The sequence below is a fragment of the Carlito syrichta genome, unplaced genomic scaffold (genome assembly GCF_000164805.1).
Source record: "Carlito syrichta isolate Samal-C Ts95f unplaced genomic scaffold, Tarsius_syrichta-2.0.1 Scaffold135915, whole genome shotgun sequence".
NCBI lineage: Eukaryota > Metazoa > Chordata > Mammalia > Primates > Tarsiidae > Carlito > Carlito syrichta.
The window spans coordinates 333,681-348,119 of NW_007080011.1; the positions used below are offsets into that span (position 1 = coordinate 333,681).

The 14,439-nt window shown below is 37.6% G+C and overlaps 1 protein-coding gene across 1 annotated transcript in view; it reads right to left on the reverse strand.

Annotated features, from left to right (window-relative positions):
* LOC103251068 (unconventional myosin-Id) overlaps positions 1-14,439 on the reverse strand; it is a 230,727-nt gene that overhangs the window by 202,987 nt on the left and 13,301 nt on the right. Inside the window, exon 5 of the mRNA XM_008049680.2 lies at positions 3,211-3,377. Coding sequence (XP_008047871.1) covers positions 3,211-3,377 — 167 coding nt within the window. The remainder of the gene's footprint in view (positions 1-3,210; positions 3,378-14,439) is intronic.

The following is a 14,439-nucleotide window of genomic DNA, read 5'->3' on the forward strand; positions in this document are numbered from 1 at the left end:
AACACGCGGGATCAGGCAATCCACTCACCTCAGCCTCCCAAAGGCGCGGGATTACAGGCTGAGCCACCGAGCCCGGCTAAAACAAGTAAATTTTAAAGAATGGTGCAATTTCAACAAGGGAAAATAGTCAGTTTTGAGCATAACCTTTTGACCAATGTAAAATTAAATTCCAGTTTTCTAGGTTGTTATGCTATAAAGTTTTATTCATTCCAAGAGGTTCCATTTAATGTACTCTCTTACTGCTGCATACATGTAGCTGACCATTTATGGAGAAAAACTAATAGTGCTAGGTGGGGCTACCTTACATTATAACCTCAAATCACAAATGGGTCAGTTCTTCCTGGCAGCAATCCTACTACACAAATATATGCTTTTCTACTTTCCAAAATGAATACTCTCATTTCCCCTCAACCCTCTTCTACCATCTCTCCTAACCCTCCCTCTCAGTTTAAGACTTGCCTCATGCTTCAGTGAGAAAACAGAAGCAATCAGACAGGAACATCATCTTTGCCATCAAAGATGCTTCAAGCTTTCTCTGCATCTGTATCCATATTCTTTGTCTTGTGTCCTGCTGCTATGGGTGAAGTCCTCCTATTCTAATCTAAATCTACAAAACTTTCACTTATGTTGGGGATCCCTTCCCTTCTTGCCTTCTCAAGGATGTTATCATCACCATTATCTCTCTTTCTCCTATGTCACTGGTTTCTACCTTTGTTCTGAATTATCCCTATCTGCGTATAAACATTTCCTAGTATCTTCTGACTTTACCTCCAATTTCAGCTAGTGCTTCCATTATTTCTCTACTGTCATGCACAGCAAAATTCTTGAGCTTTCTACAGGTATCTAACTCCTCACTTCATTTTCCCATTTGGTTCAAATCAGGTTCTGCCCTACCCTCTCTCCTTCGACCTACATTGCCAAATCTAATGATTAGGCTTCTGCTTTTATCTTACTTGACTGCACAGCAATGATTGATTGATATGGTGACTACCCTTTTCTTCTTGAAATGCCATCTTCTCTTGGCTTCTGTGATATAATCCTCTTTTTTTCCCCCTACCTTATTGTTGCTTCTTCTCCTTGCTTTTTTTTTCCCCCCATGTCAGACCACAAATCAAAACAGTATCATGGATCTCTTCTTTTCTATCTAGTCCCCTGGAATTTTTATGTAATCTATATACTAGTGACTCCAAAATTTCTTATTTGCAGCCTAAACTTCTTTCCAGAACTCCAGGTATCTTATATCTTACCTAATATTTCTAGCTAGATGTTTAGTAGGCATTTCAAAGTTAACAAGGTCAAGAAAATAATCTTTATTCTATCCTTGTTCCTGTTCTATACCCTCTTTCTCAAACTTCTGTTGCTCAATTTTATCTCAGGAAATGATACCATGGTTACCCAGATGCTCAAACCAAAATCTACTTCTTACTTTTCATTCCTTCCTATTCCTGTTTCATCATATGCAATCTATGAGCAAGTATGGTTGACTTTACTTCTCAAACATATCCTGAATCAGTCCACTACTGTTACATCTGTGATAATCTCTTGTTGAAGATGCTATCATCAAGCTATCTTTCCTGGACTCCTGCAATAGCATCCTTAAACATCTCCTTGTTTTCTATTCACACAGCAGCCACAGTGATCCCCTTAAGATATCCAAAAGATTGTGTCACTCCATGCTTAACATGCACCATTTAAAAAAAAATCACACCTGGCCAAAATCTAAATAGTTTAGTTTGATTACAAAGTTCAACATGATCTGGACTCCTGTCCATCTCTCTAATCTCTTCTCACACCACCGTCCTGTCACTTGGTGTCCTCCAACCACACTAGACTGTTGGTACCTAAAATCCCACACTTATGACTGCAACTGAGACTTTTCCCTGGCTGTTCTCTCTGTCACACCTTTTCTCTTCTCTGACCTTTGTATGACTAGCTCCTTCCTGTCACTCTTTAAAGACTCTTTTCTGACCAACCAATCTAAAGTATTTTAATTTTCTGTATTTTTCTGGTTTATATTTTATGTATTTATTTACTCACTTCTTTTGGGAATCTGTAGCCTAGAATGTAGGAAATGTTCAATAAATATTTTAAAATAAATGAACAGATAATTAAAACAGTCTTCTGATTACCAGTTGTCAACTATCATCATTAACAATAAATTAACAATAGCAACAACATTTTACATTTAATAAGTGATTACTATATGCAAGTACTACTCTAAGTGCTTTGTATATGTTATCATATTTAATTATCCAGCAACCTTTCAAGCTAGTTACTACTATCCCCATTTTACACATTAGGAAACTGAGGCACAGGAAGGTTATGTGATTTGCCCAAGGTCATTCAACTAAAAATGGCAGATCCAGGATTCAAACCAGGTAGACTGATTTCAGGGCCTCTGTGCTAACTTCCTTAATATTTTATTATTATGATAATTACTAATAGTAGTAATAATAAAAGGATTAATTGAATATCTACTAAGTATCAGGCATTTAGGCAGGCTTTTTTTTTTTTTTTTTTTTTGAGTTGGAGTCGCCCAGGCTAGAGTGCAGTGGCAGCCTGCTGGGCTCAGGCGATCCTTCCGCCTCAGCCTTCCAAGTAGCCAGAACTACAAGCACGTTACCATGTCCAGCTAATTTTTAAAAATTTACTATAGAGACGAGGTCTCACCATGTTACCCAGGCTGGTCTCGAACCCGCAGGCTCAGGCAGTCCTCTCGCCTTGGCCTCCCAAAGTGCTGGGATTACAGGCTTGAGTCACTGCACCCAGACAGCAGGCTTTTTACTTAGGTTAATTTAATCCTCATAACAGCAGCCCTATTAGCCCATGTAGGCATTATTATATTTACTTTACAGATGCAAAAACAGGGTCAAGGAAGTTAAATTTCTGGCCTACATGCAAGTAGAAAACAAGTGGCACAGCTGGAATTTCAATCCAGATGTGATTCCAAAGTAATGTTCTTTCTATATTATAATGCCCCCTTTCCCCTCAAGACGACTGAAGTTTTTTCCATGATCCATAAACCAATGCACTCAGGGTCTCTTTGTTGATTCTGGGGAAAGTCTCTTATTTTCGTAATTTCTTCAACTCTTTTGTTCATTCAACAAATATTTACACATTGCCTAAAATGTGCTGATACATTGTCACATATGGGGAGGACTCTGTCATTCTCAGTGTGCTATCAGGATTCTCTGCTGAGTCTATTCTCACCTGTGAAGAAACTTCTCATAAGTCTGGCGGAAGGCAAATCCTGCCCGACGTACTCTCACATTCTCCAGTAGTCCAAGATATTCTACTTGATGCCGGCAGCGTTCACCATCAAATATCTGTGGGGATTTCTTGTCATTGGGTTTGATGCAACGTACATAATATGGTTCCTAAAGAAACAAATCAGCAAATGATAAGTTTTGCTGGAAAAAATTCCCAGACTAGGGACACTAACATGTAATTAGTGTTAATTGTGTCAAGTTAAGCTCAGTGCTTCTTATTTCTCAGGCATACATTTGTGAATAAAGTAGTTATTCTTCTTTCCTCCTCAATTCAAGGTGAGAAGTTTTCACATGCAGCTAAAATTTTGCTTAATTACGTTTTAGGTTTCATGAGGAATTGTAGAAAAGGGATAAAATTAGAAAATAAAATAAAAGACATACAAACATTGAGTTTTTGTGTATTTCTGAAAACATGGTTAAAGTAACTGAAGGCAGCAGTTAAAGATCAAATGGGATTAAGAATGTAAAAGGACTTTCTTTGTTAACGTTATATTAAGGAACAGTAAGAACAGCTCTGGTACACTGTAAGTGTTCTTTAAGTGTTACCCAGCATAATTAATATTATTGCACTAGTTTTGCTTTTGAAAAAGAAATTAAACTTCATGAGTAAGTAGAGAAGTTACAAAACCATCTACAGACATCAGTTATTCTATGAAGGAGCCCAGCTAGGAATCCTTCCCTCTGTGCCAATTAAGTTTTTTTTATCATGTGTTAGATCATAACTCCTTTTAAATATAAAACTATGCTTGGCATATATCCTGGTACATTGAAGATGATGAATAAATTATCACTGGATGAATCAATGAGGTCAAATGTATCCTGCTCATAAGTATAGAGAGTTTCTTTCTCTTCTCTGAATCTGTTATCTATCAGGCACAAAGATGCACTCTAATTAAGATATAGAATTCTCTGTAGTTAAATCAGAGAGTTTTGTGCTCCACTGAGAGCTAGAGGTAGGATAGGATAGTAAATAATTTAAGAAGTAGGAGAGATTTGAAGAATGTGTATTTCCTTGCACTTTGAACAGAATAACAGTTTTAAAACCTAAAAAAGAAATTCCAACTATATATTTATCATGCTGTCCTACATGATGAAAAGTAATATTATTTTCTTCCTTTTCTCAAGTCCTGCTATCTTAGTTTCCTATTGCTGCTGTAGCATATTATCACAAATTTAGTGGTTTAAAACAATAAAATTTTATTATCTTATATTTTTGGAGGCTAGAAACCTGAAGTCGGTTTCACTGGGCTAAAATCAATGTGTCATCAGCGTTGTTACTTTCTGGAAGATTGAGAAGAAAATCCATTTCCTCATCTTTTCCAGCTTCTGGAAGCTGCCCACATTCCTTGGCGGGTGAGTCCCTTCCATCTTTAGTGGCCAAGTGAGTTTTTCTCATGATGTCATCGCTAGTTCTGACTCTTCTGCCTTCCCCTTGCTCCAAGGACTCTTTGGATGATCCTGGGTCAACCTGGATAATCCCTTATTTCAAGGTTTGCTAATGGGGCTAGTAGGGCAAAGATTCGACACTAGGGCCTAAAAAGGGGGAGGTCATGGGTCACCCCTCTCACTTTGGGTTGGGATCCTGACACCAGGAATAAGGATGAATCAGAAGTAGGCAGTCCCTCAAAGGGACTATGTTTGGCCTTTCCTCCATCTGAGACCTTAACTCCGTCTTTCTATACAACATAACATGCTCACAGGCTCTGGGGATTAGGGTATGGACATCCGGGGATCGCTATGGTATAACAACAACAACAACAACACATATATCTGGTCTTTGCCTCTGGTTTCTGGCATAGAGCTTCAAAAAGCTTTGGAGTTTCTTCAGTGATTGAAGTGTCATAGTTAAGCTAAAAAAGTGGCTCTTGGCCAGGCCCCTAAATAGCTTCAGGGTAGGAGCTGGTCACCAGAAAACCCCTCCATGTGATTAGACAGCAGGAACTTTCAGCTACCTGACATCTGGGAAAGTTAGGAGGATGGGTGAATTAATTTTTTAAATTTTTATTATTTTTGAGTTGAAGTCTCACTCTGTCACCCAGACTGGAGTGCAGTGGCTGCTCCCGGCCACTGCAGCCTCGACCTGCTGGGCTCTGGCAATCCTTCCGCCTCAGCCTTCCGAGTAGCCGGAATTATAGGCACGCGCTACCACGCCCGGCTAATTTTTTTAATTTTATTGTAGAGATGAGGTCTCGCCTGCCCAAGCGGGTCTCGAACCCGCGGGCTCGGGTAATCCACTCACCTCAGTCTCCCAAAGGCGCGGGATTACAGGCTGAGCCACCGAGCCCGGCTGATGGGTGAATTTAATCAAGTGACTAATGATTTAATCAACTACACCTACATAATGAAACCATAATGATAAAAAACAAAAAACAAAACAAAACCAACCCAGAACACCTCAGGACACTGAGGTTTGGAGGAGCTTTCTGGCTGGTGAACATATTCATGTACTGGAAGGGTTAGGCACCCTGACTCCATTGGGACAGAAGCTCCTGCGCTTAGGCCTTGCTTCCAGATCTTATCACTCTATATATCTCTTTATCTGGCTATTCATTTATATCCTCCATAATGAAAATTTAATCAAAAGTATAGCATTTTCTTGAGATTTGTGACCCATTCTAGCGACTTACTGAACCTGAAGAGGGGCCATGCGAAAGCCCAAATTTGTATCCAAATCATATAGAAGTGTAGGTGTTCCAGGGAATTCACTTGCAACTACAGTCTGAAGTCAAGGACAGTATTGTTGGGGACCCTGCCCTTTAACTTGTTGGATCTGGTGCTAACTCTGGGAAGTTAGTGCCCAAATTGAATTGTACCTAGCTTATGGTAGAGAGTCAATGTTGCAGTGCAGAGGCCATTAAACTGCCCACACATTTGTTCTTTTTAATCTTGTCACCTGTGGGAGAATGAAAACCATGACCATGATATTTTGCAGCACCTCCCAGTAAGAAGCGAAATCTCTATCCCATGCCTTGAATCTGGGTTGACTTTTGATGTGCTTTAACCAATAGCATGTGGCAGAAGTGACACTAGGTTACTTCTAAGACTCATCTTTGAGAGGCTCGGCCCTTTTGGAACACTTCTTCTAGCATGTGAAGAAGCCAAGGACTAAAGACCACATGAAGAAAAATGCCCAGTCACCTAGCCACACCATTTGAGTGAGATTATCTAGCCTCAGCTGACAGCAGGTGCTTGGTGAGCCTAGCAGAAGAACTCCCATTCAACCTACTAAATCATGAGAAATAACAAACTGTCATTTCAGCACTACATTTTAGAGTGATGAGTTATGAAGTGATAGATAACTAACACCTCTTTCCTATTTCGGAACACCAATCCCTGGATTAGATGTTAGATTTTTGTATATTTAAGCAAAAGATCAATATTATTATAAAGCACAAGGAGAATCCCACTTTAAAAAATAGTGCTTGGTGGTCCAATGTTCACTAAATCTGTAATGGTTTTCAAATGGAGCATTTATATTGAGGGATGGGGGAGTTGCAATTTATGCTTAAAAATGGCTTATAACAATTTTTTAAAAAAACTGATAGGATGAGGAAATGAGGGAGGTGGCACTATTTACGTGAGAATTTTCTACAAGTTTCCTAGAATACAGCATCTTTGCTGCAGTGAGTGACCTAAGAAAAGTGGCTTTATACAGTAAATATTGAAATGCTACTAGATCTATCTGCATGTTTGGTACTGGTGTAACAGAATAAAACCACACAAGATTAGAACACTTGGGTCTTGGTTGTCTCTGTTGTTAACTAGCTATGATGGTGTCTCTCTGGACTTAATTAGCTAATTTATGAAAAGAAGGTACTAGGGCTTTCTCTGAGCAATAACAGACTAGGTAATTTAAATTGACATCCATGCTGGGGATAACTAGAGTAGGTAAACAAAATACACAGACTATTTGCCTAAAGATATTGGAGAGCTAACAAGACAGTAGAGAATTACTGGGCCAGAATCCAGGAGAGGAAGAAAGCCACACAGGAGAGCCCAGGTTTGAGACTGCCTTTTTTTTCCTGGGGGAATTTACCTTTTGTGCACAATAATCAATAAAGGGGAGAAATTCAGAAGAATCAAATAGAAAGCAATTATGAGATGGCTGATTTAAATGTAATATATGGTATCTACATTAAAAGTACATAAACTAAATGATTTATTTGAAAGACAAAAATTGTCAGAATAGATTAAAAAACCAAAACTAACTATATACTGCTTATGAGAGACATACTTGAAACATAATGGAGGATGAAAAGATACACCATGCAAACCCTAGTCAAAAGAAAAGCTGGCATAGCTATATTATTCATGCAAAGAAGACGTCAAGGCAAAAAGCACTATGGAAATAGAGATGTTTCATAATGATAAATGACTCAAACACCAGGAAGATATAACAGTTCCAACTTGAATGAACCTAATAAATTCTCTAGATAGTCAAATGAAAAACTGAAGGTAAAATAAGGACAAGTAGACAAATTCAGAATCAAAGTAGATTTTAACACACCTTTTTAACATTGATCAAACAAAGACATTAGTAAGAAAACAAAAAAGTTGGACAATAGAATTAGCAAACTTGACCTAGTGGAATACTGAATGCAAATTATTTTTAAATGTAAAATGTAAAAATTTTAAATATTTAAATGTAAAAAATGTATATATAAAGCAAATTTAGCAAATTTTTAAGAATTGAAATCACACAGAATATGCCCTCTGACAAAACAAGACTAAGCTAGAAATCAGAAGCAAAAAGATAATTAGAAAATTCTATATGTTTGAAAATTAAGAAAAATACTTCTAAATGACCATTACAAGTTAAAAAAAATTACAATGTGAATTAGAAAATATTTTGAAATGAATAATTTATAAAATCATGAGGGCAAGGCAATCTTAATATAAGACATCATCTGAGATATATAAGCAACTTTACTAAACAGAAAACAGTTGAATGGAATTTTACCAGTTTTGAATGATTATGCACAGAAAGTGGTAACACTGGATGAGACACTAACAACCAACTAAGGGGTAGGGGAAGCCCTTTCATCCTGTTCAATAATAAAAAAGTCTTCGGATAAGGAATCTGGTGGGAATACTTTCTCTATATTTAATCAGCATTCTGTCTCAATTTATAATGCCGCCTCCTCTCTCATTTATAAATATCCAGACTGACTAAGCCTAAGAAATCCTAAATTTGGCAAATTCAGTGTCTTAAAAAGGTTAAATTACAAAAGTTAATAGTGATCCTATTCTCTTAAACTTTTAAACCTGTCTCCCTATATTTTATGTGAAAAATATCATTTATGAAAGTACACCAATCAGTTTATATATTAGCCAGAAGGCACTATTTAAATATAATCTATTTAACCTGCTTTGAACACTGTTAAGAAAAGTTGATGCAATTCAAGTTCATTTAGTAATTTAATGACCACCAGTTTATAGTACTTTATTAGGTAACAAGAATTACATAAAATTAATAGAACCCATTCTGTATATTCAAAAGACTTATAATCTGGATAGGAAGACAAGTCATGCATTTTAAAAATTGTATGGAATCTGAGAAAATAATGGAGGACTAGGTAATAATGTATCAATCTTCCTGATGTGGTTACTACAAAAGGTGCTAGACAAAATGTGGGAAAAGTTCTTCTTAAATGCACCGTAGAACTTTAAGATAGTGAAGAAATACCTGGCTAAGATCAGAAGACTAAATCTAGAGGAGTGAGCTAAGCCTTCAAGGTTGCTTTTGTCTTAGAAGCTACTATTGATCTGGAAAAGACAGTTGCAAGGCTTTTAACCCTTTTGGGACTAGGGGAATGAAAGAAAATTGGAGCCCGAGGCCTTAGATGAGGGGCTGTGCTTTGGTGTAGAATCCTGAAGAGCTAAACTTGGGAATTAAAGGTAAATGGAAAACAACTAGACCCTTTGAAGGACAGCAGTCTATTCCTGAGCTACTACAGGTCCTGAAATGGGATAAAGATGATCCCAGACTTCAGAATGTGTCTGATATAAACTTAACCTTTCAACTTTTCATTGCCTTATGTTAAGATATCACTAATAAGCCAGGCTCAGTGGCTCAGCCTGTAATCCAGCGCCTTTGGGAGGCTGAGGTGAGTGGATTGCCTGAGCCCGCAGGTTCGAGACCTGCCTGGGCAGCGAGACCTCATCTCTACAATAAATTAAAAAAATAAAAATAAAAATAAAAATCAGCCGGGCGTGGTAGCGCATGCCTGTAATTCTGGCTACTCGGAAGGCTGAGGCGGAAGGATCGCTGGAGCCAGCAGGCGAGGCTGCAGTGGCCGGGAGCGGCCACTGCACTCCAGTCTGGGAGACCGAGTGAGACTCCAACTCAAAAAAAAAAGAAAAAAAAAAGATATCACTAGTAAGTAGCATATATCTGGAATCTTTTTTAAAAATCAGATTTGACTTTTATCCATCTACATCCAATGTGACAACTAATACATTTGGATTTATTTCTACCAAATAAATTCCCAGTGTCCCTATGTTCTTTTGTTTCCTCTTTCCTATGTTTTCAGGGCAAATTCTTTTCACTCATTCTGGGTTTTTAATTTGGATTTCATAATCTCTATTTCTACTATTTTCAATGATTACACTAGAAAAGTTTGGCATATATTTTTAACTCATCAGAGTTGTCGGTTAAACGATATTTTCATTTTTTTCCTGAACTAAGGACCTTAAACACTTTTTTTTTTTTTTTTTGAGTTGGAGTCTCACTCTGTCGCCCAGACTGGAGTGCAGTGGCTGCTCCCGGCCACCACAGCCTCGACTTGCTGGGCTCTGGCGATCCTTCCGCCTCAGCCTTCCGAGTAGCTGGAACTACAGGCGCGCGCTACCACACCCGGCTAATTTTTGATTTATTGTGGAGATGAGGTCTCACCAAGTTGCCCAGGCGGGTCTCGAACCCTCATGCTCAGACAATCCACTCACCTTGACCTCCCAAAGTGCTGGGATTACAGGCTGAGCCACCAAGCCCAGCCACCTTAAACACTTGAGTTACAATTCCCTACCCTTCCAATTTATATGCTATTGTTACGCCAGTTAATTCTAATCTAGATTTTTCGTCCCACAAAAATACTTTAGAGTTTATTTACATGCATTCACATTTTTACTAATGTCTTTGCTTCTCTTTTCTTGTTTTTCTTTTTCTTCCTATTGCCTAATATCTATCCTCTAGTTTCCCTTAGTGAGGTTCTCGTGTTGATAAACTGCTTTTGCTTTTCAGAAAAAGTCTTTATTGTGCCTTTGTTTTTGAAAAATATATTCTTTGTATATGGAATTTTGGTTTACAGTTATTTTCTCACAGCTTGTCATTCCTTTGAATCTAATCTGTCTTTTCTTTGGCTGCTTGCAAGACATTTTCTTTGTTTTTGATGTTCTAGGATTTCACTACGTGTCTACATGGATATTACTTTTAATTTTCTCAACTCAGGATACACTAGGCTTCCTGGTTCTGTTAAGTGAAAATCTTTTAACGTTCTTGAAATTCTCAGGAATATTTATTCAAATGTTGTTCCACCCATTTTCTCCTCTTCTTCTATAACTCTGATCAGATGCATGTTAGACCTTTTAATTTTATTTTCCAAGTATCTTAATGTTTCTTTTATTTGTTTCATTTCTTGGTCTCTTTAAGTGGCATTCTGGAGACTTTCTTCAATTCTTATTTTCATTTCACTATTTTCTCTTCAGTTTTGTCTAAACTGATGCTAAGCCTATTAAGTTTTTAAAATTTTAATTACTTAGTTTTCATTTCTATTAATTGTCTAGTTGCTTGCTTTTCTTATATTTTCAGGTCTTTAATTTCTTAAGGCATACTAAACATTCTCATATTCTGTTTCTGATCATGCCAGTACCAGAGGTTTTCATGAATCTGAACCTGTTGCTTGTTGTTTAGTCTGACTCTCATCGAAGGTATCGTGGAAGGATTCTTTACTTTACTGTGAGCTCCATATTTTTCTTAGAACTTTGTGAAAATTCTTTAAGGTCTGGTGTGAAGGTGGTTTTCTCAAGAAAAAAATTTGTGTTTGCACATTTCAGGTGCCTGATGGCAATATAAGACTTGTACCACTTTTAACTGAACTATTAGTTTGAGGCTTTTCTAGGCCACCCAGGTAGTACGAGCTTGGGCTGCACACCCTCTTAAAAGTTGGCTTGTAATTACAAATTCTCAAGACAGATTCATAGGCCCTCCACCTATGGCTCTGTGCCAAGGACCAAGACAGGCAGTTTTCCTTTTCCTGATAATGGGGAATGATTTCTAGTTAACTCTAGCTGTAGCCCTTTGAAGAATATGTGTGTGTGTATGTGTGTGTGTGTGTGTGTGTGTGTGTGTAGAATCTCTTATTAGACACTACTTTCAGCATACCCTGGGCTTCACTTCAAGGACCCAATCTTGAATAACTATATTAATAAAGTCACCTACCTCAACAAATCCCTTCAGGGTGAGGGGCAGCTTTAGGTGTCTGATTATTTTTTCCTGCACTCAGCTAACTTCTACATTTACTCAGTTCTTGGCTTGCATATTCCTTGCTTTTTGTTAATTCATGCCCACATTCAAAAAGTTGAATTTTACATTTTACCTAATACCTCAGTTGTTTTCAGCTGACTTTAGTGGTCACCTCATTCACCATGTTGCTAGAAAATACATTATTAACATATATTTTTGAGGTCTTTTTATCTATGTTTCTACGTTAAACTGACCTCTAATTTTATTTTATCATATTAATCTTATATTAAGGTAAAATTAATTGCACAAAATGAGTTAAGTAGTGGTCTCTCTTCTTCCCAGTCTCCAAAACAGTTTGTGTATGATAGGAGTGAATGGCACCTCAAAGGTATTATAAAACTCATCTGTAAAACTATCTGGGCTTGATGTCCTTGGCAGAACTGGGGAAAGTTAGATTGATTAGTGATTCAGAATCTTTAATGTATATTCAGCTTTTTCCTTTCTTCTTAAATTAATTTTGACATTTTTCTAGAAAACTATTTAAATTTTCAAGTTCATTGGCATGTAGTTGTTCATAATATTCTGATGCTTTTAAAAATCTCTATGATATCTGCAGCTATAGCCCTTTTCCATCCATAATATTGTCTTTTCCTTATCGGTTTTATTAAAGGTCTATTTGATTACTTTTTTGATCTATTATTTTTAATTTTTGCTATTAAAATTATTTTCTTACTTTTTTCAAGGTTTTTAAAAAAAATTTTTATTATAAAGATGTGGGTACATTTCAGGGTTAGGTATATAAACACTGATCATGCAGGTACCCTTGTTGATGAGGTATGCCCCCTCCCCTAGCAGTTTCCCTCAACTGCCAATCCCACCCTCTCTCCCCTGACAGTTTCCCACTACTGCCAATCGTTTTCTTATAGCATTATAATTGTTCAAGGTCCATTTATGAGTGAGAACATATGGAACTCTGTTCTTTGTTTCTGTGATAAATTACTGAGTATGATCGACTCCAAATCCATCCAAATTGCCGTAAAGTCCATATATTTGTCCTTCTTTATGGCTGCATAATATTCCATCATGTATATGCACCATTTTTTAAATCCAGTCTAGCTTCAATGGGCAACATAGCTGGTTTCATGTTTTTGCTATTGTCAATAGAGCTGCAACAAATATACGTGTGCAGGTATCTTTTCTGTAGAATGATTTGAGTTCCTCTGGGTATATTCCTAATAGGGGAGCCCTAAAGGTCAATACCTTAAGAAATAAAATAGACAAGTGGGACCTCATCAAATTAACGAGCTTCTGCAAAGCAAAAGAAACCATCAAGAGAGCATGGAGACAGCCCACAGAATGGGAAAATATGTTTGCCAACTGTTTATCTGACAAAGGCCTAACATCTAGGATCTGCAAGGAACTCAAATGTGCCAAAAGAAAAAAACAAACAGCCCCTTTAACTCCAGCCTGGGTGACAGAGTGAGACTCCAACTCAAAAAATAAATAAATAAATAAAAAGTGGGCAAAAGACATGAATAGAAACTTCTCAAAAGAAGATATACGGGCAGCCAACAGACACATGAAAAAGTGCTCAGCCTCACTCATCATCAGAGAAATGCAAATTTTTAAGGTTTTCTTTGGAGTTCCTTTTCTGGTTTCTTGGGTTGAAAGTCCATTTACTTTCTTTTTTTTTTTTTTGAGTTGGAGTCTCATTCTGTCGCCCAGGCTGGAGTGCAGTGGCATGCTCACAGCCATCACAGCCTCGACCTGCTGGGTTCAGGTGATCCAAGTAGCTGGAACTATAGGCACGTGCCACCACATCTGACTAATTTTTGATTTATTGTAGAGATGAGGTCTCACCAAGTTGCCCAGGCTGGTCTCGAACCTGCGGGCTTAGACAATCTCTCACCTCAGCCTCCCAAAGTGCTAGGATTATAGATGGGAGCCACTGCACCTGGCCAGCTCATTTACTTTCAATCTTCTTTGTTATTTTGTAATAGTTTAACAAATAAATCACATTAGCAGTATTTTACAAATTTTGACTAATTCTCTGTCATGCAATTCCAAATATTTTGCAATTTTCATTGTGATTTCTTCTTCAACCTGTGAGCTATGTAGGAAAGTACTTATTGAAGTTTACAAGCACATTAAAAATTATCTAAGGCCAATTTTTATTTAACTTGCTTTGAGGATAGAAATGTATCTGTATATACATTCTTTCTAAGTGGTTGAGATTTCCTTTGTAATCTAGTATGTGGTCAATTCTTGTAAATGTTCAATGTATACTTGAAAGGAATATATATTTCCTTTTCCCTGAGTATAGAGTTCTCTTGATCTATTAGATAAGCTTTAAATTTGGTTTTCAAAGCTTCTGCATTACTAATGTTTTTGTCTGCTTCATCTATCAGTTTCTGGTAGCACTCTTTAAAATCTCCCCATTATGATAATGAACTTGTCAATTTTTCCTTAAAATTGTTCAGGTTTTTTCTTTAAGAGTTCATAATAGCCGGGCTGGGTGGCTCAGCCTGTAATCCCGCGCCTTTGGGAGGCTGAGGTGAGTGGATTGCCTGAGCCCGCGGGTTCGAGACACGCCTGGGCAGCGAGACCTCATCTCTACAATAAATCAAAAAATCAGCCAGGCGTGATAGTGCATGCCTGTAATTCCGGCTCCTTGGAAGGCTGAGGCGGAAAGATCGCCGGAACCCAGCA